The sequence below is a fragment of the Coregonus lavaretus genome, assembly GCF_964263955.1.
Source record: "Coregonus lavaretus genome assembly, chromosome: 13".
Taxonomy (NCBI): Eukaryota; Metazoa; Chordata; class Actinopteri; order Salmoniformes; family Salmonidae; genus Coregonus; species Coregonus lavaretus.
Window position 1 is genome coordinate 50,654,775 of NC_140000.1, and position 25,792 is coordinate 50,680,566.

General features: G+C 42.9%; 1 protein-coding gene across 1 annotated transcript in view; it reads left to right on the top strand.

Moving 5' to 3' along the window:
• Window positions 1-2,504: 2,504 nt before the first annotated feature.
• LOC311140102 (bridge-like lipid transfer protein family member 3B) overlaps window positions 2,505-25,792 on the top strand; it is a 42,461-nt gene continuing 19,173 nt past the window's right edge. Inside the window, exons 1-3 of the mRNA XM_084175039.1 lie at window positions 2,505-2,812; window positions 18,752-18,914; window positions 23,746-23,784. Coding sequence (XP_084031165.1) covers window positions 2,769-2,812; window positions 18,752-18,914; window positions 23,746-23,784 — 246 coding nt within the window. The 5' untranslated portion in view covers window positions 2,505-2,768. The remainder of the gene's footprint in view (window positions 2,813-18,751; window positions 18,915-23,745; window positions 23,785-25,792) is intronic.

Consider the following 25,792-nt stretch of genomic DNA (forward strand, 5'->3'; position numbering starts at 1 on the left):
CAAAATTGGTGGCTTTACTTGCCTTATGTCTCCAATGGCTCTGGAATTATGCAATCAGGACGTCAGAAACACAGAAATTAGTTCTGATAAAGTTGAGGAAATAACTAGCCCTATTTATTTGGATTAATAGAAAAAGGCCCTTTGATGTTTCATGTGTCTTTCAAGCCCTGTTTCTAAAATCCTGGTATAGGATAGCCTAAACATGCCTAGAAAAATAGTGATATCAGAATTCATGCTAATTTGTGTTTTGTTGCATTGTTGTTTTTTGCACAGTTTGTTGAAAGCATGAGGGCTACAATGTTCTATGCCTCCAGTTGATGACATTTAACATGATTCATAAAGCCTATAACAGCTGATGTAATTTGTTTCAATACTGTAGCAACAGTAAAGCGGAGGTGATGTTGGATCGTTTTTTCCTCTCATTTGCTCCTCCCTTCATACGTGGCAACTAGAGTAGCCTAATCATGTATGCCTCGACATCCTTTCCTAGAGTTCCCTCAATTCAAGGCATGTTGCTCTTCCAGACCAGAATAACACGTGTTTCGAACAACTATTAATGTAAAAAATATATATATAACCATGAACAATGCATGTTAACAAATAGGCCTATTTTCAATGTATTCCATTGTGCCGAAGTCATTAGTCTATTGGCATATTATTACCTAATCAAACAGTTTCACATAATACATAGAATGCAATCAGAGTACCCTAATAACTAGCCTAAGCTATGTAGCTATGTTCCCTATGTTGCAAATTGCAAACCTATAGAGTTGGACATTTGAAGAGTTTCAATAACAGTAGCTGGCGCCACAATGCAAATTCAAGAACAAATGCATATTTTACACAAAATGGATAAAAAAAAATGTCGATGTTTTCTATTCATCTGCACAAAATAATTGTTTTCACGTGTGTTTTTAAAGGTCTGATGAAAGTTAAAGAAAAGTTGCTGCATGATTTAGTTATCTGATGTTTGTACACGCCAGGCACTTCGGCCTTTGTCCAATGCAGACATCATCTCTCAGGCCCCTCTGTATACTGCGGAGTACTGGTGGGACATAATCTCTCAGGCCCTTCATCTCTCAGGCTCCCCTCTCCAACACCAGGACCCCTTAGTGAGTATGGTTATATGAACACAATAAAGCGATTATTGTGGCTAGTCAGATTAATATAATAGTTCGATTAAAACGTTACCAATTTCCATAATAATCCTGTTTATATGGACACATCTGAAATCAGGCTACCTGATGGCGCTCTGATAAATGCGGAAAATCGGCAATCAAAATAAACGTTCTACCACAGAGACCATGTTATTTTTGGGAAGCATATTTGATTCTGTGTTTGGACATATAAAGTTTGTATGTGAAAACTACTTCTAAGACGCATACATTCAGTTGTTCCGAACTCACTTCACTCACGCAAAAGTGGGAGCCTCGCTCGGCTGGTGCTAGTACATGCGCAGATCAAATACACCGCTGGAACGGCGATTAATGTGTTTACATGTCCTAATAATTTTTAAGATTGCTCAGAAAACCAGGTGTTTTAATCGGTATATGCTAACTTCAGTTTTGACCTTACGCTGATTAAGATACAGTAAACAGAGTAAGGTGTTTGCATTACTATTGCATAATCTGCCTACTGCCATAATCAGTTTAATATCAAATTATTACCATGCATGTAAACGTACTCACTGATATGAATCACTGATATGAATGTTAGCATAGCATTACAGCTTGTACGCTTTGTTGTGGGGATCTTAATGCTTGTGTTTAACTGACACTTTTGATATTATGTATTTCCCCTGATTGTCTATGCGGAAAACATGTGGGTCAAAAGGGAAATAAAAGTATTATCAGAGTTTTTCATTTAGACTATGCCATCATTTTACTATAATCAATGTGCAATGTTTTATCTTAAAATTGGTGTGTCATCTGTTGATGCGTTGGAACTGCTGGAAAACAATGCTCAGCATGCGGGGGTGAAGGACACTGTGTACCGTTCATACGTCCATTGTGTATTAATTTCGACCTAAAGTTCGTTGTCAGTCATTTGACCGCTATCCTCTCTGTGGTAAACAGAAAAAAATATTCTGCTTAATGTGTCAGACCCGGAAGTGATGGTCCTGGCATTGGAGAGGGGCCTGAGAGATGATGTCTAAACTTTTCCCACCAGTAGATGGCAGTATAGAGAGGGGCCTGAGAGGTGATGAGCCTGATAGATGACAGCTGCAGCTGGACCCCTCTCCCTGCGTTTGTCCACCAGAGGTCACTGAATGACAGTCTTTAGAGAGGAGACTAACTGCACTCACAGGTAGATGGTACCCCCACCCCCGTCGGCGAAAGAAATCGCAGCAGCCCCACCCCCAAACATCTTCCCGTGCCTACGTACTCAGCCACAGTAAAAACAGGCAATTATGGTTTTACTTCTTAAAATAAAATCCATACATGGGACAATGCTGACGTAATGGCTGAGTCATCCATGCTCCGCCCGCAAGTCGTGTATCTTTGGTCGCCGCAGGCTTGCCCATTTGTCGTTGTGACGGCACAGGCCATGTTTCCAGGTGCTGTTGCAATGAAGATGGACTTTGGCACTAGGTGTAATGGCTTATTTGCCTTCTGAAGCTAGCTAGCTGTGTCTTGGAGGGTTGTTTTCACCTGTCTAATCTCCGTGGAGCGAGAACTGGGCTAACCTCACACAGACCATCAAAAATGCACCCTGACTCGGTATTGAGAATTTGAACTGCATCGCTGGGATAAATCATTTATGCGGTCATGGCTGGGCTGATCAAGAAACAGATCCTCAAACACCTCTCCAGGTCAGTGTCAATCGATATGAACCAGGCGGAGAGACAAACGACAACTAACTCCCCAAGGGGTTTAATTTGGGAACCAAGCTAGCGCGTTAGCAGCGTTTTGTGTTAGCACGCGGGAGGCCACTGACGGGGCACTCACTGTGCTCGCGCAGCTGACTTGGTTAGCTAGCCAGTTACGAACAAGTTGGCTTGTTGTTGTTGGTTGCCAAAAACAGACCGCTGTCTGTCTGTCGTGTTTAGTTAGCTAGCTAACTGACTTGTTTGATAACTGGTGTTATTGCTAACCTTGCGTGTTGTTGTTAACTAACGCAACTAATATTCCTAGCCTAGACTCAATCAGTACGTTAAGATTAGCTGGCTAGCTAACTATGTCCCGTCATTGTTTAGCCCGATATAGTAAACTTGCAAGGTTACATCAAATCAATGATTGCCATTAGCCACCTAGTTAGCCAGGTAAACTACACTGGTTAGCTAGCTAGCTACATAAGCTTCTGGCAGAGACAAACTAGCCATGTACTGCACTGACAACTAGGAACGTTACCACATCCAACCTGGTCTCGGAGCATTTCGTATTATTCTGTTAATTTAGTATGGTATGTATTCATTTGTGGGGGTCAATCACCCATTTCGTATATGTTACAGATTACAATTCGTATTATATGTTACGCATTTGCAAAATGTATGATATGTTACAATTTCTAGCTAGATGGCTAACATTAGCTAGGTCGCTAAAGTTAACTAGGCTAGGGGTTAGGGTTAAGTTTAGGGGAACGATTAGCTAACATGCTAAGTAGTTGAAAAGTAGTAATAGTTGAAAAGTTGCTAAAATGCTAAAGTTGCAACCTGTGGGTTGCTAGAAGTAACCATCTGTCTTATGTAACCATATTAAATAGTGTCTCGGGTTTCCGTACAGAATAATACGAAATGCTCTGAGACCAGGTTGCCACATCAGGGAAACAATTTCATCAAGTCATTTTGGCCCATTCTGAGTGGAACACATCAACTTTACTCTCTACTGCAGGGTTTCCCAAACTCGGTCCTGGGGCCGCTCCGGGTGCAAGTTTTGTTTTTTGCCTAGTACTACACAGCTGATTTTAAATGATCAAAGCTTGATGATGAGTTGGTTATTTGAGTCAGCTGTGTAGTGCTAAGGCAAAAAACAAAACATGCACCCGGAGGGGCCCCAGGACCGAGTTTGGGGAAATCTGCTCTAATGCACATTTGCCAAACTCATTCCACGGAGGGGCGAGTGTCTGCAGGTTTTTGCTCCTCCCTTATACTTGATTGATTAATTAAGATCACTGATTAGTAAGGAACTCCCCTCACCTGGTTGTCTAGGTCTTAATTGAAAGCAAAAACCAGCAGACACTCGGCCCTCCATGGAATGAGTTTGACACCCCTGCTCTACTGTATTTACTTGCACCGGGGCTGTATGTATGTCCGCTCTTGCTTGCATTAGCCGCACCTGTACACCTCATACACACATGCCTTGTTTGTTTGCCAGTACCATGGATATTGAGCCAGGAGGATAGAGGCCTTGGTTGTTGTAGGCAAAGGTTTGTGCCACCTTTTCCTCTCAAGTATTCAATAAAGGATTAATAGTGAAGTGTAAGAAATTTTTCATGGTTCACAGGTCATGGAGAGAAAATACCACCTGAGACTGAGTCTAGACAATAGAGTCCCTATGTTTCCAACACAGTCATCAGTTGTCCTACCCATTGTTATCGACAGCTTTCAGCTAGGTACATGCATTATTTATTTTTCCACGTTGGTGCCCCGAGGGAAGTTCATCAAAATACTTACCCATTATATTCTAAGGGGAGAACTTCTCCATAATAACATCAATTTCACCATCACATATTCAGTTGAGCCTACCTACAACTGACTGATTATGATCCAAAAGCATTCACGTCCTTACACCTGTAGCTCCTAGAAAACTGTCTTTGAACAATACATGATAACGCCTACAAAAATGAAGGTTAGATAAAACCTTAAACCTTTGAGATGTAGGTTAAACCTCCCATGTTACCGGCTGGATAAGAATGAATGACTTGCAAACTGTTTTGGATTGACACAGAACAGTAAGCTTTGTTATAGTCACACACAATGCAGTTAAACAAGTGTTATAGCTTTAGAAAGGGGAAAGTGCATTAGGCTTTTTAATGCATTGCTTCCTGCCAGCAATGCATTGTGAACAAAAGCCTTTGACTTTCAGTATTACCAGCGGAGCCCTTGGTATTTATGAGGCAAGGCATAGGCTTTGATGGCTAATGGTTGCTATGCCCTTCATGGTCCCACAAACAATGGGCACAGCCAAGTTTTACATACACAGCCCTTGACTGTCATGTAATTTAAGCCTTGTTCACACTGTAGGCCTTAATGCTCAAATCAGTTTTGTTTTTCAAATCCGTTTTGGAATACTGACTGTCCAAACAGCAAGTTACAAGTGACCAAATTGGATGTGTATTGGATGTGTGTGTTCAGACATAAGTAATTTGCTGACAGGGCTAAGCTAGTATTCATAGTAACGACGGATGTGTGTGTTTTGCAGTGGTGTAGGCTGATTGGTGGTGGTGCTTGTGCTTCCTATCACTCAGAAGTTATGTAGCAAGCTAAGGTGGCAACAATGCCTGCCATGGACGTTTCCCAGTTGATTTGAACATTTAAAATCATAGTGTAGGAACACTTTTTTAAAGTGTGTTTTGGTTAGCCACAGCAGTCAGCTAGCCAGCTAGGTAGCTGTTTAGCTTTCTAGCACATTCACTAATTTGTTTATAAACAATTAACAAGCTAGTTAGCTACCACATGTTTTTTAAATTGTCAACAGAGTAGCTGTCAAGGAACAAGATATTCCTAATAAGTCTGAAAACCACTTGAAGGCAAATAAATCAGATTTGACCATTGAGACACAAGCCGCATGGCCAGGAATCAGATTTGTATCTGATTTCAAACCAACTACGAAGGTGGTTTGAAATATGGCCTGAAATATCCGATTTCATGTGCTTTTGGCTGTTCAGATTGCAGGAAAATGAACAGATTCGAATCGGATATGCAACAAAATAGGATTTGAATCACTTCAAACTGCCAATGTGAACAAAGCTTTAGTGTCCTATAACATTGGATTGTGTGTGTGTGTGCGCATTACCATTGGCGTGAACAGGACCGGGGGAAACTATGTCATTATCAGTCCCTAGGGTCGTCACGTGAATGTTCGAGCATTCGGCGCCGACGGAGATGGCAGCCTCGCAACTAACTCTTAGGAAACTTTGCAGTATTTAGTTTTTTTATATTATTAGCTCAGTAAATATTTTGTGTCATTACATACAGCCGGGAAGAACTATTGGATATCAGAGCGGCGGTAACTCACCAGAACTACCAGCATTACGACCAGGAATACGACTTCCCCGAAGCAGATCCTTTGTTCGCTCTCCCCAGAGCAATTGAACTGATTCCAGAGGCCGACCCAAAACATCGCCGGCGGAGGAGAGGCACTCGAGGCGGCCTGCTGGTTCGACTTAGGATGTGCGCACACCACCAACCGCTTCCAAGTATATTACTCGCTAATGTTCAGTCTTTGGATAACAAAGTTGATGAGCTCAGGGCAAGGATTTCATTCCAGAGAGACATCAGGGCCTGTAACATACATTGTTTCACGGAAAAATGGCTCTCGGGATACTCTGTCGGAATCGGTCCAGCCAGAGGGATTCTCAGTTCATCGCGCAGATCGAAATAAATATCTCTCCGGGGAGCAAATAAATGCTTCAGAGTTCAAGTAACAGACACATCTCAACATCAACTGTTCAAAGGAGACTGTGGGAATCAGGCCTTCATGGTCGAATTGCTGCAAAGAAACCACTACTAAAGGACACCAATAGGAAGAAGAGACTTGCTTGGGCCAAGAAACACGAGCAATGGACATTAGACTGGTGGAAATGTGTCCTTTGGTCTGGAGTCCAAATTTGAGATTTTTGGTTCCAACCGCCGTGTCTTTGTGAGACGCGGCGTGGGTGAACGGATGATCTCTGCATGTGTATTTCCCACCGTGCATGGTGGAAAAGCATGGAGGAGGTGTTATGGTGTGGGGATGCTTTGCTGGTGACACTGTTGTTATTTATTTAGAATTCACACTTAACCAGTATTGTTGCATTCTGCAGCGATGCGCTATCCCATCTGGTTTGGGCTTAGTGGGACTATCATTTGTTTTTCAACAGGACAATTAAAAAAAACATTTTAGTCATTTAGCAGACGCTCTTATCCAGAGCGACTTACAGTTAGTGAGTGCATACATTATATATATTTTTTTCATACTGGTTCCCCGTGGGAAACGAACCCACAACCCTGGCGTTGCAAACGCCATGCTCAACCAACTGAGCTACATCCCTGCCGGCCATTCCCTCCCCTACCCCGGACGACGCTGGGCCAATTGTGCGCCGCCCCATGGGTCTCCCGGTCGTGGCTGGCTACGACAGAGCCTGGATACGAACCAGGATCTCTAGTGGCACAGCTAGCACTGCGATGCAGTGCCTTAGACCACTGCGCCACTCGGGAGACAATGACCCAACACACCTCCAGGCTGTGTAAGGGCTATTTTACCAAGAAGGAGAGTGGAGTGCTGCATCAGATGACATGCCCTGCACAATCCCCCGACCTCAACCAAATTGAGATGGTTTGGGATGAGTCGGACTGCAGAGTGAAGGAAAAGCAGCCAACAAGTGCTCAGCATATGTGGGAACTCCTTCAAGACTTTTAGGGAAAGCAGTCAAGGTGAAGCTGATTCTATGTGTTAATTCATAGTTTTGATGTCTTCACTATTATTCTACAATGTAGAAAATAGTAAAAATAAAGAAAAACCCTTGAATGAGTAGGTGTTCTGAAACATTTGACTGGTAGTGTATATATTCTTAATTCATTCCTTACTTAGATTTGTGTGTATTGGGTATATGTTGTGAAATTGTTAGATAAACTTGTTAGATATTACTTCACTGTCGGAGCTAGAAGCACAAGTATTTCACTACACCCGCAATAACATCTGCTAAGCACATGTATTTGACCAATACAATTTGATTTGAAGAAGCCAAACGCACTGCTCACTAGTGATGTTATGGCAACGTCAATGCTTGGGGCATATTCACCAGGGTTCCACTCATTGAGGTGCAACATAACAACATTCAGATGGAAATATATAATGTAGAACAGACATGCTTCTGTCATGTAGAATAGGAAAACATAATGTCCGCTCTATACTAGGCATTTTTCTATCTGCAACGACCTCCTGAAGGCATGAGTGAAAGGCTGACTCTTGCGTTCAAGGCCTTGTTGTATGTCAAAACATTGGCCTGTGAGAACACACAATGCGAGTTTGGCGGGTGGTGTGAGGTGTTTCCACCAACAGTGTGCTGCTCTTAGGTGACCCCGAGGGTGAGTTGATAAAGATGTCCCTCTCCCCATTAAACCAGGTATCGACATGGCCCTACCAGGGCCAGACACAGCAGGGTCAGGGGTTACACACACACACACACACACTCAGAGACTCTAAAACGCCCATGCATAAACAACACACACTGATGTGACCTTATAGAAAACACACACACAGTGAGGTTGGGCCTGTGTGTGTGTGTGTGTGTGTGTGTGTGTGTGTGTGGTCCACTCAGTATCGAGTGTGTCAGGGAGCCCTGGCCTGTGCTGTTAAATATTCATTCTACTGAGACTCACTGTGATCAGGTGTCAACGTTGCTTCAGTCACCTGCTCAGCTGTCTTTCTCTCTATATATCTGTCCATCTCTTTCTCTCTCTACATCTTACTTTCGCCCCCTGTCTGACAGGCTATGTCAGTGTTTCTCCTCAACATTTTTTATTCTAGCCCAGCACTAACACATTTGATTCAACAAATGGTCTCTGTGGCGCGGCTTGATGATGCGTGCAGGAGTGTGACTGGGCTGATGGGCGGATGGTAGATGGAGGTATACCTACACACACTGACACACACAGCCGCTAAATGCAAATAATAACCAGAGAGTCGGAGAGAGAAGACAGAGAGGGGAAAGGGGCTGGCTAGGAAGAGTCTATAGTGTTTTAATCTAAGAACATTCCAAAAATGACAGTGAGGAACATGCTTTGGGGAAAAAGGTGCGGAGGTTTTGGAATTCAGTTATTTCCTTATTCATTCAAACCTGCTTGTGCTAACCAGGTTTGCTGGCTCAGTCGAAAGCAACACAGGAAACAAAAGTGACCAATTGAATGAGTTGTTTCTTGAAGGGAAACCGTTTAACACAAAGCCTTTGTGGAGTTAGGTCTACTTTACTAGCTTAAAGACTTGGGCGTCATTTGCAATAAAGAAATAAGGCCTATTTTCTCCATAATAATTCATAGAAAATGGTGTATCCAAAATGGATTCTAGCGTACTTGATAGAGTGAAGAGGAAACCATTTGGAACACAACGTAAGGACATTAACTAGAAGACTTACAAGACAGTGTTTTCAAAATGGACACTCACTATACTAGATACTTTGAAACAATAGGAAAACATTAAAAGAAGGCAGTGTTGTGAGAATGGACACGTTTGTTTAATAGAATAAAGACATTGTTTGGAGCACACGCCAACTCAATAAAGACAGTGTTGTCAGATTGGACACAAGCGTTGTACTTAGGCCTAAGAAAATAAAGGCCATTTCTCCTGCACACGGGCAGGTTTCTTTGGTTTATTTCCATTGAGGTTAATCTAATGAAGTAGATTTTATAATTTAATCTGTAGAATGGACACGCACGTGCGCGCACACTTTCTATCTTTGAAGAGACTCCTGAATGTAATAAGTTCTGCCAGGTGACTCTGGTTCATCCCTCAAAGAATAGCCCAAGTGTGTGTGTGTCCTGAGGATGGTTGCTCCAGACAAAGTGACCTTGTCATCCCTTGTTTAGATTGACTCAGTCAAAGGTGACTCAGTCAAACTGTAAAAGTGGTTATCCCACTGGCTATAGGGTGAACGCACCAATTTGTGAGTCGCTCTGGCTAAGAGCGTCTGCTAAATGACGTTAATGTGCCCTTGAGCAAGGCACTTAACCCTAATTGCTCCTGTAAGTCGCTCTGGATAAGAGCGTCTGCTAAATGACTAAAATGTAAATGTATATATGTAATGTAGGTGGGGAATCTCCTGTGGGTCGGTTGACAATACACACACCAGCAACAAACCGTGTGCCAAACCGGTGTGTGCACACACACACACAGGGCCCCGGAGCAATGTAATATTTATGGCTCTGATGGAGGCAGGGAGAAGGTTAGCCTTACAGGACCCAATTACAGAACCTGTAGAGACCATGGCCAAAAGTTGTGTATGTGTGTAATACAAATACAGACGAACACACACCAGTTATGACGGTGAAGAGTGGGTGAATCATGCTAATTAATATGAGGAGTATGGGCGTTAACCTTGGCCTCTCCTACTACCTCGGCCACCTAATCATCCACCTCAATCCAATTCGTCTCCTTCGACTTCTGTTGTAAATGATCATTTATTTAATACCTCTGCTCTAGGGCAGATTCTAACAATGTTTTAGGGTAAAACATGTGTCCCATTTTGAGACTGAACAAAACAGTAAACAAAGATCAGCACACAAAGTTAGACATGGAACATCTAAGAACCCAGTCGGCAGAAAAGTAGCCTACATTTTAAAAAGCGTCGATTTGAAAATATCAAAAAGAGTTCATAGAAAGGTTAGCCCATATAAGGGAACTACCTTAACAAAAGCTTGATCAGTACTGAGGAGGAAGGAGGTAGCTACAGGGGAAGTTTAATGAGCTGTTTCCAGTCATTCTGTGTGTGCGTGTGATAGGCCAGAGTAGCTGATCAGATCTTGCTACTTCCTTATGTCCACAGTCAGCAACACAACAGGCCAAAGTATGAGTTCACTGTACCAGAGCAGTGTGTGTGGCCTGTTCACACTGCCCCTGTGCTCCTCACACTGTGCTGAGAGGATCTTGACTGGATGAGCTTCTGCTGCCTCTGAATAATTTACTGGAAAGGGAGTTGCTGCCCCGAAGCACAGATCTAGGATCAGCTTACCCTCCCCAATCCTAACCTCAACAGTTGGATAAAGAGTGAAAACTGACCTCAGATCAGCGTGTAGGGGTTACTTAATCTTATTCGGTCTTCAATATGGTATAGCCTATGGGTTGTGATTGGGACAAATGAATCATGCTATGTAAGTTACCAGGCCATCGATTGTATCAGAGTTGTGAATCTGTCTAGCGGTTATTAAAACATTGGTTAAAGGATGTTATTTAAATGTTGGCTGAATGTTGTTACTGAGGCCTAAATGTTAGCTGAATGTTGCAGCACAGTTGGGCGCTTTGATCTGGCCCTATTTAACAGCATGGTGCTTCTATCTATCTGTGTCAGATTAGCTGCCTGCCAACCAGGTACCTAACAAGAAAGATTACAGCAGTCAAACCATGGCCGTCTCTGCATCATTAACATTTGTTTGTGTGTGTGTGTCGACTGTGTTGTCGTGCTTAGGTTGTGGTGTAATGTACACTACCGGTAAAAAGTTTTAGAACACCTACTCATTTCAAGGGTTTTTCTTTATTTTTACTATTTTCTACATTGTAGAATAATAGTGAATACATCAAAACCTATGAAATAACACATGGAATCATGTAGTAACTAAAGTGTTAAACAAATGAAAATATATTTTATTTAGTAGCCTTGATGACAGCTTTGCACACTCTTGGCATTCTCTCAACTAGCTTCATGATGTAGTCACCTGGAATGCATTTCAATTAACAGGTGTGCCTTCTTAAAAGTTAATTTGTGGAATATCTTTCCTTCTTAATGCATTTGAGCCAATCAGTTGTGTTGTGACAAGGTAGGGGGGTATACAGAAGATTAGCCCTATTTGGTAAAAGACCAAGTCCATATTATGGCAAGAACAGCTCAAATAAGCAAAGAGAAACGACAGTCCATCATTACTTTAAGACATGAAGGTCAGTCAATCTGGAAAATTTCAAGAGCTTTGAAAGTTTCTTCAAGTGCAGTCGTAAAAGCCATCAAGCGCTATGATGAAACTGGCTCTCATGAGGACCGCCACAGGAATGGAAGACTCAGAGTTACAGTGAGGGGGAAAAAAGTATTTGATCCCCTGCTGATTTTGTACGTTTGCCCACTGACAGAAATGATCAGTCTATCATTTTAATGGTAGGTTTATTTGAACAGTGAGAGACAGAATAACAACAAAAAAATCCAGAAAAACGCATGTAAAAAATGTGTTTAAGTTGATTTTTCATTTTAATGAGGGAAGTAAGTATTTGACCCCCTCTCAATCAGAAAGATTTCTGGCTCCCAGGTGTCTTTTTATACAGGTAACGAGCTGAGATTAGGAGTGCTCCTAATCTCAGCTTGTTACCTGTATAAAAGACACCTGTCCACAGAAGCAATCAATCAATCAGATTCCAAACTCTCCACCATGGCCAAGACCAAAGAGCTCTCCAAGGATGTCAGGGACAATATTGTAGACCTACTACACAAGGCTGGAATGGGCTACAAGACCATCGCCAAGCAGCTTGGTGAGAAGGTGACAACAGTTGGTGTGATTATTCGCAAATGGAAGAAACACAAAATAACTGTCAATCTCCCTCGGCGTGGGGCTCCATGCAAGATCTCACCTCGTGGAGTTGCAATGATCATGAGAATGGTGAGGAATCAGCCCAGAACTACACGGGAGGATCTTGTCAATGATCTCAAGGCAGCTGGGACCATAGTCACCAAGAAAACAATTGGTAACACACTACGCCGTGAAGGACTGAAATCCTGCAGCGGCCGCAAGGTCCCACTGCTCAAGAAAGCACATGCAGTGCTATGAAAAAGTATTTGCCCCTTTTCTAATTTTCTCTACTTTTGCATATTTGTGATACTGAATGTTATCAGATCTTCAACCAAAACCTAATATTAGATAAAGGGAACATAAGTGAACAAATAACACAACAATTACATATTTATTTCATAAACAAAGTTATGCAACACCCAATTCCCCTGTGTGGAAAAAGTAATTGCCCTCTTACTCAATAACTGGTTGTGCCAGCTTTAGCTGCAATGACTCCAACCAAATGCTTCCTGTAGTTGTTGATCAGTCTCTCACGTCGCTGTGGAGGAATTTTGGCCCACTCTTCCATGCAGAACTGCTTTAACTCAGTGACGTGTGGGTTTTCAAGCATGAACTGCTCGTTTCAAGTCCTGCCACAACATCTCAATTGGGATTAGGTCTGGACTTTGACTAGGCCATTCCAAAACTTCCAATTTGTTGCTTTTTAGCAATTTCCATGTAGACTTGATTGTGTGTTTTGGATCATTGTCTTGCTGCATGACCCAGCTGCGCTTCAGCTTCAGCTCACAGACGGATGGTCTGACATTCTCCTGTAGAATTCTCTGATACAGAGCAGAATTCATGGTTCCTTCTATTAAGGCAAGTCGTCCAGGTCCTGAGGCAGCAAAGCATCCCCAAACCATCACACCACCACCACCATGCTTGACCTTTGGTATGATGTTCTTACTGTGGAATACAGAGTTTGGTTTTCGCCAGGCATAATGGGACCCATCTCGTCCAAAAGGTTGACTCAAGTTTGCCAAAAAGCACCTGGATGATCATCAAGACTCTTGGAAGAACGTTTTATGGACAGATGATTCAAAAGTATACCTTTCTGGACTACAAGGTTCCAGTAATGCCTGGCGAAAACCAAACTCTGCATTCCACAGTAAGAACATCATACCAAAGGTCAAGCATCCTCTGTAGCTCAATTGGTAGAGCATGGCGCTTGTAACGCCAGGGTAGTGGGTTCGATCCCCGGGACCACCCATACGTAAAAATGTATGCGTACATGACTGTAAGTCGCTTTGGATAAAAGCGTCTTCTAAATGGCATTTTATTTTTATTTTAAGCGTGGTGGTGGTGTGATGGTTTGGGGATGCTTTGCTGCCTCAGGACCTGGATGACTTGCCTTATTAGAAGGAACCATGAATTCTGCTCTGTATCAGTGAATTCTAATTAATTAATTAATTAATTAATTACAGGAGAATGTCAGACCATCCGTCTGTGAGCTGAAGCTGAAGGGCAGCTGGGTCATGCAGCAAGACAATGATCCAAAACACACAATCAAGTCTACATGGAAATTGCTAAAAAGCAAAAAATTGGACGTTTTGGAATGGCCTAGTCAAAGTCCAGACCTAATCCCAATTGAGATGTTGTGGCAGGACTTGAAACGAGCAGTTAATGCTTGAAAACCCACACGTCACTGAGTTAAAGCAGTTCTGCATGGAAGAGTGGGCCAAAATTCCTCCGCAGCGACGTGAGAGACTGATCAACAACTACAGGAAGCATTTGGTTGGAGTCATTGCAGCTAAAGGTGGCACAACCAGTTATTGAGTGTAAGGGGGCAATTACTTTTTCACACAGGGGAATTGGGTGTTGCATAACTTTGTTTATGAAATAAATATGTAATTGTTGTGTTATTTGTTCACTTATGTTCCCTTTATCTAATATTAGGTTTTGGTTGAATATCTGATAACATTCAGTATCACAAATATGCAAAAGTAGAGAAAATTAGAAAGGGGGCAAATACATTTTTCATAGCACTGTCTGAAGTTTGCCAATGAACATCTGAATGATTCAGAGGAGAACTGGGTGAAAGTGTTGTGGTCAGATGAGACCAATCGAGCTCTTTGGCAACAACTCAACTCGCCATGTTTGGAGGAGGAGGAATGCTGCATATGACCCCAAGAACACCATCCCCACCGTCAAACATGGAGGTGGAAACATTATGCTTTGGGGGTGTTTTTCTGCTAAGGGGACAGGACAACTTCACCGGGACGATGGACGGGGCCATGTACCGTCAAATCTTTGGTGAGAACCTCCTTCCCTCAGCCAGGGCATTGAAAATGGGTCGTGGATGGGTATTCCAGCATGACAATGACCCAAAACACACGGCCAAGGCAACAAAGAAGTGGCTCAAGAAGAAGCATATTAAGGTCCTGGAGTGGCCTAGCCAGTCTCCAGACCTTAATCCCATGGAAAATCTGTGGAGGGAGCTGAAGGTTTGAGTTGCCAAACATCAGCCTCGAAACCTTAATGACTTGGAGAAGATCTGCAAAGAGGAGTGGGACAAAATCCCTCCTGAGATGTGTGTAAACCTGGTGGCCAACTACAAGAAACGTCTGACCTCTGTGATTGCCAACAAGGGTTTTGCCACCAAGTACTAAGTCATGTTTTGCAGAGGGGTCAAATACTTATTTCCCTAATTTAAAATGCAAATCAATTTATAACATTCTGTCTCTCACTGTTCAAATAAACCTACCATTAAAATTATAGACTGATCATGTCTTTGTCAGTGGGCAAACTTACAAAATCAGCAGGGGATCAAATACTTTTTTCCCTCACTGTACCTATGCTGCAGAGGATAAGTTCATTAGTTACCAGCCTCAGAAAATTCAGGCCAAATAAATGCTTCACAGAGTTCAAGTAACAGACACATCTCAACATCAACTGTTCAGAGGAGACTGCATGAAATCAGGCCTCCATGGTCGAATTGCTGCAAAGAAACCACTACTAAAGGACACCAATAAGAAGAAGAGACTTGCTTGGGCCAAGAAACACGAGCAATGGACATTTAACCAGTCCAAATTTGAGATGGTTGGTTCCAACCGCTGTGTCTTTGTGAGACGCGGTGTGGGTGAATGGATGATCTCCGCATGTGTATTTCCCACCATAAAGCATGGAGGAGGAGGTGTGATGGTGTGGGGGTGCTTTGCTGGTGACACTGTCTGTGATTTTTTTTTTTTTAATTCAAGGCACACTTAACCAGCATGGCTACCACAGCATTCTGCAGCGATATGCCATCCCATCTGGTTTGGGCTTAGTCCCACTATCATTTGTTTTTCAACAGGACAATGACCCAACACACCTCCAGGCTGTGTAAGGGCTATTTTACAAAGAAGGAGAGTGATGGAGTGCTACATCAGATGACCTGGCCTCCACAATCCCCCGACCTCAACCAAATTGAGATGGTTTGGGATGAGTTGGACCGCAGAGTGAAGGAAAAGCAGCCAACAAGTGCTCAGCAAATGTGGGAACTCCTTCAAGACTGTTGGAAAAGCATTCCAGGTGAAGCTGGTTGAGAGAATGCCAAGAGTGTGCAAAGCTGTCATCAAGGCAAAGGGTGGTTATTTGAAGAATTTCAAATATAAAATATATTTTGATTTGTATAACACTATTTTGGTTACTTTATGATTCCATATGTGTTATTTCATAGTTTTGATGTCTTCACTATTATTCTACAATGTAGAAAATAGTAAAAATAAAGAAAAATCCTTGAATGAGGAGGTGTTCTAAAACTTTTGACCGGTAGGGTAGATCAATAAAATGAGTTAACTTAGTCAAACAGGCTATATATGGGCAGACACTCACACTTGTGGTGTACAAACAGAAACAGGTTGTTGTGTGGATTGATAAAATCCGGCAGTGAGTTACTGGGAACTCTTTATCTGTAAATAGTAGTTAGGACAATGACCTTTTGCCTGGTATGTGGGTGTTTGACTAACTACTAACCACACTCTGGTAGGGAGTCTAGGGACAAGGTCATGGGCACAGTGTGTGTTGGAGCTTTGAGCAGGGCCTAGCGATGGAACCCACCACGTGCCAAGGACACACACACTCATTGGCTGTGCTACCTCTGATGAAAGATATGAGTTGGGAAACCCTTACATTTGAGACAGTGTGATCCTCAAGTTCACACTCCCACACACACACTCCCACACACCCTTGAGTACGGTTTTAAGAAGCAGCAGACATGTCACTGTCTCCCTCTTGTCCAAGACTGTAATTTGACTTTCAGCAGAACCCTATAATCTTCCATAACAGACCTATAGGCCTACCTCATCTCTCCCTCTCTTTTCCTGTCTGGCCTCTCCTCTAGGTATTTATTAGGATCCCCATTAGCCGCTGCAAAAGCATCAGCTACTCTTCCCCAGGTCCACATGAAGCCTGACATAATACATAGTAGAGAACATTATTAGTCAAGGACTGAAATATGTACATTTTAAAACGTCGCACATAGCCTACATATCAGTACATACACAATATCTAGGTCTAATACACAGTACAGTGCAAATTACAATACAATATCTATAAAATGGCTGTCTCTTCACAGGCCCCTTTGTGCAGTTTTCTGAAACTGGTTTTATTGCAAGCTTGAGTTACCTGGGGTTGCAGAGAGTTCCATGTAGTCATAGCTCTATTTAATACTGTGCGTTTCCCAGCCTCTGTTCTGGACCTGGGGACTGTGAAGAGACCTCTGGTTGCATGTGTTGTGTTGTACAGTTGAGTGTCCAAACTGTGTGCCAACTGCTTGAACAGACAGTTCGGTACCTTCAACACATCAATGCATCGCACATAGACCAATAGTGATGCAGTCAATCTCTCCTCAATTTAAGAGATTGACATGCATGTTACTGACACTTTCCCTCTGTGTATATCTAAGTGCGATACGTGCTGCTTTGTTCTGTACCAACTCCAATTTACCTATGTCCTTCTTTGCCGCACATGACCACACAGCTGGGCAGTAGTCCAAGTGCGACAAAACTAGGGCCTGTAGGACCTGTCTGGTCGACTGATATTACATTTACATTTACGTCATTTAGCAGACGCTCTTATCCAGAGCGACTTACAAATAGGTGCATTCACCTTATAGCCAGTGGGATAACCACTTTACAATTATTATTATTATTTAAAAAAAAAAAAAATGTTGGGGGGGGGGGGGGATTACTTTATCCTATCCCAGGTATTCCTTAAAGAGGTGGGGTTTCAAATGTCTCCGGAAGGTGGTGAGTGACTCCGCTGTCCTGGCGTCGTGAGGGTATGTCAAGAAGGCAGAGCACCCAGCAGTTTAGTCTCTTCAACTTGCTCAATAGCCACATTTATTCAATAATAGATCTAAACGAGGTTTAGCGTTGAGAGTAATTTGTCCCAATAATTCTGCTTTTAGCTTTTTTTATATTTAGCACCAGCCTATTGCTAGTTGCCCATTCTAAAACTGACTGGAGCTCTATGTTAAGTGTTTCAATTATTTATTTTACTGTTGCAGCAGAAGTGTATACTGTTGAGTCATCAGCATACATAGACACACAGGCTTTATTCAAGGTCCGTGTAAGGTCATTTGTAAAAACAGAAAACAATAATGGCCCTAGCAGGCTGCCCTGCGGTACACCACACAACTTAATTTGCATGAGAGAGGCTTCCATTAACGAAAACCCTCTGTGTTCTATTAGATGGGTAACTCTCAATCCAAAATAAGGCAGAGGATGCAAATCCATAACACCTATTTTTTCAGCAATAGGTTATGATCAATGACATCAAAAGCTGCACTGAAGTCTAACAAAACAGCTCCCACAATCTTCTTACTATCAATTTATTTCAGCCAATCATCAGTCATTTGTGTCAGTGCCAAGCATGTTGAATGCCCTTCCCTATAAACATGCTAATAAGTCTTTTGTTAATTAGTTTTCTGTAAAATAACTTTGTATTTGATCAACAAAAATAAATTATCCCAAAGTTTTCTTAGCACTTGGCTGATTGGTCGATTGGTCGGCTCCTGTGTCTCTTCTAGACTATCCCTCTCTCTTCTATCTTTCTTGTCGGCCGTTATCTTTCTTGTCCGGCCTCTCTGCCTTTATTTTTCTCTCTACTTCTCCCTGGTGGAAAGAGAGAGAGGGGGATTGTACTCTGTAATGAATTGTGCCAATAAATGCAATTCTCTCTCTCCTCTTTCGCTTGGTCTCTCCCTCCCAAAAGCAAGGGTGTCTTGTATTTGTGATTATGATGATGTACGATAAGGGCTTCTTTCCTTGATGTTGAATGCATAACAAAAATACTAATGTTCTCCTCTCCTTACTCCTCCCCCTGCAGGTTTGCTAAGAACCTGTCCCCAGACAAGATCAACCTGAGCACGTTGAAGGGCGAGGGCCAGCTCACCAACCTGGAGCTGGATGAGGAGGTACTGCAGAGCATGTTGGACCTGCCCACCTGGCTGGCCATCAACAAAGTGGGCTGCAACAAGGCCGCCATCCGGGTAAGAGAGAGGGAGACGCGCACACACCTGCACTCTGGGCGGAGCGTTCTCCCTTTGTCCCTCTCCTCAGATGAACCCCGCCAAATTAGTCCATATTTCCACTTTACTGTCTGCTACCTCTTATCTCTCTCTCCCCCTGCCCCCCTCTCTCTCTCTCACACGCACACTCTCACTGACTCCCACTCTTTCATTCTCCCTTGTCTCCATCGTAATGATAGCGGTGGATATAGAAGTGCACTGAGATGAACTGTGTGTGTGTCTGTATGCACACATCCTCTGATACTCCCTGGAGATAGTTCTTATTATACTCCTTCACTAACTCTGTTACTCAGGTCTCTACTACCAGCCTTCTCCTTCCTGAAACCCCCAGCTTTTCTTTGCCCTAATGGTTGACTCTCTTTCTCTATCATGCATTTATCTCTGTCTACTCCATTCTCTTTCCACCCCCCCCCCCCCCTTTCTCTATTTACAAATTAATCTTGTCATCTCTACTGTCTCATGACTTCATCTTATCTCTGCTGTCTCATGACTTCATCTTATCTCTGCTGTCTCATGACTTCATCTTATCATCTCTGCTGTCTCATGACTTCATCTTATCATCTCTGCTGTCTCATGACTTCATCTTATCTCTGCTGTCTCATGACTTCATCTTATCATCTCTGCTGTCTCATGACTTCATCTTATCATCTCTGCTGTCTCATGACTTCATCTTGTCATCGCTGCTGTCTCATGCAATAAATTCTAACAGGTAGAGTGGGGAGCCACCCAGCGTTGAAACTGTGAAAGGATAACGTTTTGTCTTCTGAAATTGTCTTCAGTTCTATCTGTCTGTCTCGCTGGCTGGCTGTTTTCCTAGACGAGGCCCATTGTGTGTCACTAACTTAGCTTTATTGCTGTGTCACACTTGCTGTGCAATGTCCTTGGTGCAATGCTGCAGTCGTAATAGCCCAATCATTGAGGTGTGTGTGTGTGTGTGTACCTGGTCCTCAGTGACCATGCTCTTCCTCTGCTGGGCAGACTTGTCCATGGCCTCGCTGAGTGACTTAGCGTACTGGACCATGGCTTTGAGCTGGGAGTCAGTCAGTACCCACAGCAGGTCATCTAGGATCAGGATCAGCTTAGAGGCCACCACGTTACAGTCCTTGGAGTTTAGCCAGTGCGTCACAGAGCTCTGGTCATCTAGCCAATAGTAACAGTGAAACAGTGGGCTTGGTCATCTAGCCAATAGGAACAGTGAACCAGTGGGCTTGATCATCTAGCCAATAAGAACAGTGAAACCGTGGGCTTGGTCATCTAGCCAAGAGGAACTGTGGGCTTGGTCATCTAGCCAAGAGGAACAGTGGGCTTGGTCATCTAGCCAAGAGGAACAGTAGTGGGCTTGGTCATCTAGCCAAGAGGAACAGTAGTGGGCTTGGTCATCTAGCCAAGAGGAACAGTAGTGGGCTTGGTCATCTAGCCAAGAGGAACAGTAGTGGGCTTGGTCATCTAGCCAAGAGGAACTGTGGGCTTGGTCATCTAGCCAAGAGGAACAGTGGGCTTGGTCATCTAGCCAAGAGGAACAGTAGTGGGCTTGGTCATCTAGCCAAGAGGAACAGTAGTGGGCTTGGTCATCTAGCCAAGAGGAACAGTAGTGGGCTTGGTCATCTAGCCAAGAGGAACAGTAGTGGGCTTGGTCATCTAGCCAAGAGGAACTGTGGGCTTGGTCAAGCGGAACCTGCAGCTAATAGCTAATAGCTCCCAGTAAGCTAGAGAGAGAAATAGAGGGTGTGTGAGTCCCCCAGCTGCAGTTTAACTCCTCTAACACTTAGGCTATAGAAGAGATCACTCTCTAGGTCTGATTTAGATTGCTTCCAATGCCAACACACACCGACACACACACACACATACAGTCGCACATACCATCTTCTGTTGTTACAATACACACTGGAGCGGACACACACAAACCCACATATCAGGCACCCAAAAACTGTTCCTTTCCTTGTCTAAATCTCTGCTCTAACCTCCTCACATACAGGCACAGGCTTACCCTCTCTGCTAAATCATTTCAGTTCAATGACTGAAGTCAAATAAAGTTTTAGTGGGGTAATTCAATTAGCGCCACATATCCAAATGTTTGTATTAAAGTGTTTATAGTCTTTTAACGAGGAGTCATTCATTGTGGGGGAAGATGAAAATGCAGCTGATCTCTTTTGGAGTAAATGCTATTTGAATCGACACCGGCATGATTTAAGAGGGTTTAGTGTAGTTTGGGGAGGAGTGGAATGTGCTGGCACGCTGACTGCTTGTCTAGACTTTGTCTCCTTGATTCATTCGCTCTGCCTGGCTCTCTTGGAGCGGCCCGTTAATTCAATTCCATTCATTTCACCTGATTTACATTCAGTGATTCAATTCATTTCAGGACTAGACACATTGTAGGTAGGCTATTTCAGAAAAATTATATGTAACGGTATTTAGCATATAGGTTAAATCAGGGGTGTCAAACTCATTTTAGCTCAGGGGCCACATGGAGGAAAATCTATTCCCAAGTGGGCCGGACCGGAAAAATCATGGTATATATAACTTAAAAACAACAACTTCAGATTGTTTTCTTTGTTTTAATACGATCAACATACAACATAAAGCTGGAGCCTGAGGACAGTGTGTCCAAAATAGTACAAGCACAACATCACTATTAATCATAAAACACCTCAAGTTATTTGAAAGTTCTGAGGACAAAGAACACACAAACACACAATGCCTCAGTGATTCACAGACGTATATCACAGATCACAGAACTATATCAGGGTGTCATTTCTCAGGCAGAAATGTAGATGAAAATAATGAAATCCTGTTCCCCAAACAAGTGTAAGAACCACAGTCAAGAATAGGTTAAATATACAAATAAAATCAAATCAATTAAAAACAATAGCACATCAACATAAAAACATATAAACATAAATCTGAAAGCGTTGCTCAAACTCCCGTAACAGTCCATTTATTTTATCTTTGAACCGCTTCATGTCTGCCACATGTTGGGTCGCGCACACATTTTTCAGACAGGGGAAGTGAGCTGCATCACCACCGGCAAGTTGCGTCTCCCACAATGACAGCTTCAACTTGAAAGAATGTATGCTGTCATAATACTGCGTGACAACTTTGTTGCGCCCTTGCAGCTGTTTGTTCAAGTTATTCAGGTGCTCTGTAACATCCACCATAAATGCAAGGTCCTGCATCCATTCTGCGGAATGAAATTCTAACACTGGTTTGCCCTTTTCTTCCATGAACTGTTCAATTTCTTCTCGTAAATCAAAGAAACGCCTCAGCACAGCACCTCGGCTTAACCATCTTACCTCAGTGTGGTATGGCAGGCCATAGATGTGGTCTTTCTCTCTGAGAAGGCTGTCAAACTGACGGTGATTCAGGCTTCTGGATCAGATGAAATTAACAGTTTGGATGACCACCTTCATGACGTTATCCATCTTTAATGACTTGCAACACAAAGCCTCCTGGTGCAAAATACAGTGAAAAGTCAAAAAATCACGTCCTCCATTTGCAGATTGCACTTTCTCTCTGAACTTTGTCACAACGCCTGCTTTTTTCCCGATCATTGAGGGTGCACCATCTGTAGCCAGGCTGACAGCGCGGGACCAGTCCACTCCGACCCTGTCCAGCACGCCGACGAGTGCGGTAAAAATATCAGCTGCTGTCGTTGTATCCGTCATCGGCACCAACTCCACGAAATCCTCGGTGACGGTCAATGTGTCATCAGCTCCGCGGATGAAAATGGCCAGTTGTGCAACATCTGTAATGTCCGTGCTTTCATCAATTGCAACCGAAAACGCAATAAATGACTTTACTTTTTGCTTCAACTGGCTGTCCAAATCCACTGAAAGATCGGAAATCCTGTCTGCAACTGTGTTTCTTGTCAGGCTGATATTTGCAAAAGCCTGCCGCTTTTCAGGGCACACAATCTCCGCTGCCTTCATCATGCATGTTTTTACAAATTCACCCTCACTAAATGGTTTTGAAGCCACTGCGATTTCATTAGCAATGAGGTAGCTAGCTTTCACTGCAGCGTCACTGATGTCTCGGCTGTGAGTAAACACAGACAGCTGTTTCTTCAGACCCGCCAACAGTTCATTCACCTTCTCTCATCTCCGCTGTCCTTGAAAGTTGTCATATTTGTCGGCATGAAGACTCACATAGTGGCGACGAAGGTTATATTCTTTCAGCACTGCAACATGCTCTGAACACACCAAACATACAGCTTTCCCATTCAATTCCGTGAATAAATAGGATGAACATTTTTCTTGGAACACTCTGCACTCTGCGTCCACTTTTCTCTTTTTTGACAGAGACATATTGGGGCAATGAGGGTGCCAAAGCACATAATGTTAAAAGTAGAAGCCGTAATAAATATCGCGGGCAAAACAAAGTAGCTCATTGGCTGCACGTGCTTGACCTACTTGCTCTGCCCCGGTATAAACAGTTTGCTTGCTTAACACAATTGCTATTGCGCCATCCAGTGGACGCAATTGGAACAGCAGTTTATTTAGTTGAAAAATTGCAGCGCATTTTTATACTTGACCAATTTTTTCTTTTTCTTTTTCTTTTTTCTTCAAAATCATCTCGCGGGCCGGATTAAACCCGTTTGCGGGCCTGATCCGGCCCGCGGGCCGGACGTTTGACACCCCTGGGTTATATAAAGTACAAGAAAATATTCTCATATTTTGGCTGTGCTGATGGTTTTGGGCAGAATAGTGTGTGTGTGGCATGATATTGAACCAATATTACTGTGACTTATCTGAGCTGGACTGGCTGATTCTGATTCCAGTTTTGTCTTGATTGACAGATCCCATGGACCAAGCTGAAGACCCACCCCATCTCCCTGGTAAGTCCTGCCCTCCTTCCCCCTATTGCTGACATGTTACACTTTGTGTGTGTGAACTTGTGTGTGGCATGTGTGCGCTGGGATTGACATTAACTGTTTTAGCGACTTGTCCTTTGGACAAGCAGGACAGATTTTTTTTATTTGTCTGAAAGCTCAAGTCAGACCATGGGCCAAAAAGGTGACTGAAAATTGTTGTGTATGATGCAAGGAACCACTTCACAAAATAACCTTCATTATTATCATAGGTATTGACAATGGAAGGCTGCTTCTCTCTGATCCCATGTACTATACACTATCTCCTGCCGATGTGCCCTTGAGCAAGGCACTTAACCCCCCACAAAGTAAAATACTGCACTGATAGCCTACTGTATAAAACGCATGTGGTCCGTCAACCCTCCATCTGGAGAGCTACTGGATGTACAGGCTTTTGATCCAACCCTGCTCTAACACCAGAATCAGCTTATCAAGGTCCTGTTGAGCAGCTGATTCTTTTTTACAATGTGGTGTGTTCGAGCAGGGCTGGACCAAAAGCCTGCACCCCCCAGTAGCTCTCCTGGAATTTCCTGGAGGAGGGTTGGCCACCCTGCAACATTATAATTACAACCAAATACTTTTAAAGTCTATAAAATAATTCCCTCATTCAATGAACCAGGGATCAAATAGCTAAGGTGGGCGGCAAGGTAGTTAATTAAGATGTTTATCTATTTGTAAGGTTAAAATATTCAGTATTGAGGGGAGATTACTTGTCTATTAGGCTATTCTAAGAATATATTTTTAAAACTTAAATTACATGGCCAGTATTGAATAGAGGAGATTCCTAGCCAATTTTGTGCGCTTGAGACGGTCTTACAAACCCGAGTATGCAGCATTGGTTTCATCAACTGTGCACCTGTATCAACTGTTGTCGGCCATTTCCGGTTACATTAAAATGTTTTGTCATTTAGCAGACGCTCTTATCCAGAGCGATTTACAGTTAGAGTGCATACATTTTCATACTGACTCCCTGTGGGAATCGAACCCACAACTCTGGCGTTGCAAGTGCCAAGCTCTACCAACTGAGCTACACGGTTATACACAAGTGCTGGTGGAAAGTTATTTTAGGACATCGGACATGATAATGACATTAATACATGCTAATAGTTAACTAGCGAGATAGACAGACATATACTACATAATGTTTTGAATTGGCCATCTACACTGAACTAAAATATAAACGCAACATGTAAAGTGTTGGTTTCATGAGCAAAAACAAAAATTCCCTGTTAGTGAGCATTTCTCCTTTGCATATTAAGAAGCTGATTAAACAGCATGATCATTACACAGGTGCACCTTGTGCTAGGGACAATAAAAGGCCACTTTAAAATGTGCAGTTTTGTCACACAACACAATGCCACAGATGTCTCAAGTTTTGAGGGAGCGTGCAATTGGCATGTTGACTGCAGGAATGTCCACCAGAGCTGTTGCCAGAGAATTCAATGTTCATATCTCTACCATAAGCTGCCTCCAACGTCGTTTTAGAGAATTCCGCAGTATGTCCAACCGGCCTCACAACCGGAGTATTTCTGTCTGTAATAAAACTCATTCTGATTGGCTGGGCCTGGCTCCCCAATGTGTGGGCCTATGCCCTCCCAGCCCCACCCATGGCTGTAGCCCTGCCCAGTCATGTGAAATCCATAGATTAGGGCCTAATTAATTAATTTCAATTGGCTCATTTCCTTATATGAACTGTAACTCAGTAAAATCGTTGAAATTGTTGCATGTTGCATTTATATTTTTGTTCAGTATTGTTAACTTGAGAACAAGACAAAACTACACAATGTTTTTTAAAATGGCTATCTAGTTAGTCTGTTATATATCATTATTTTACCTGCTGCACAAATCTCTCTTTCTATCCTCTGGCAACGGCCCACTGGCACACGCAGGTGATGCTCACACACATGACTTTTCCTGGATTTTCATTGCTGACCAAAAATGAGCTATAACTGGGCAAATAACTCACTAACTAGCA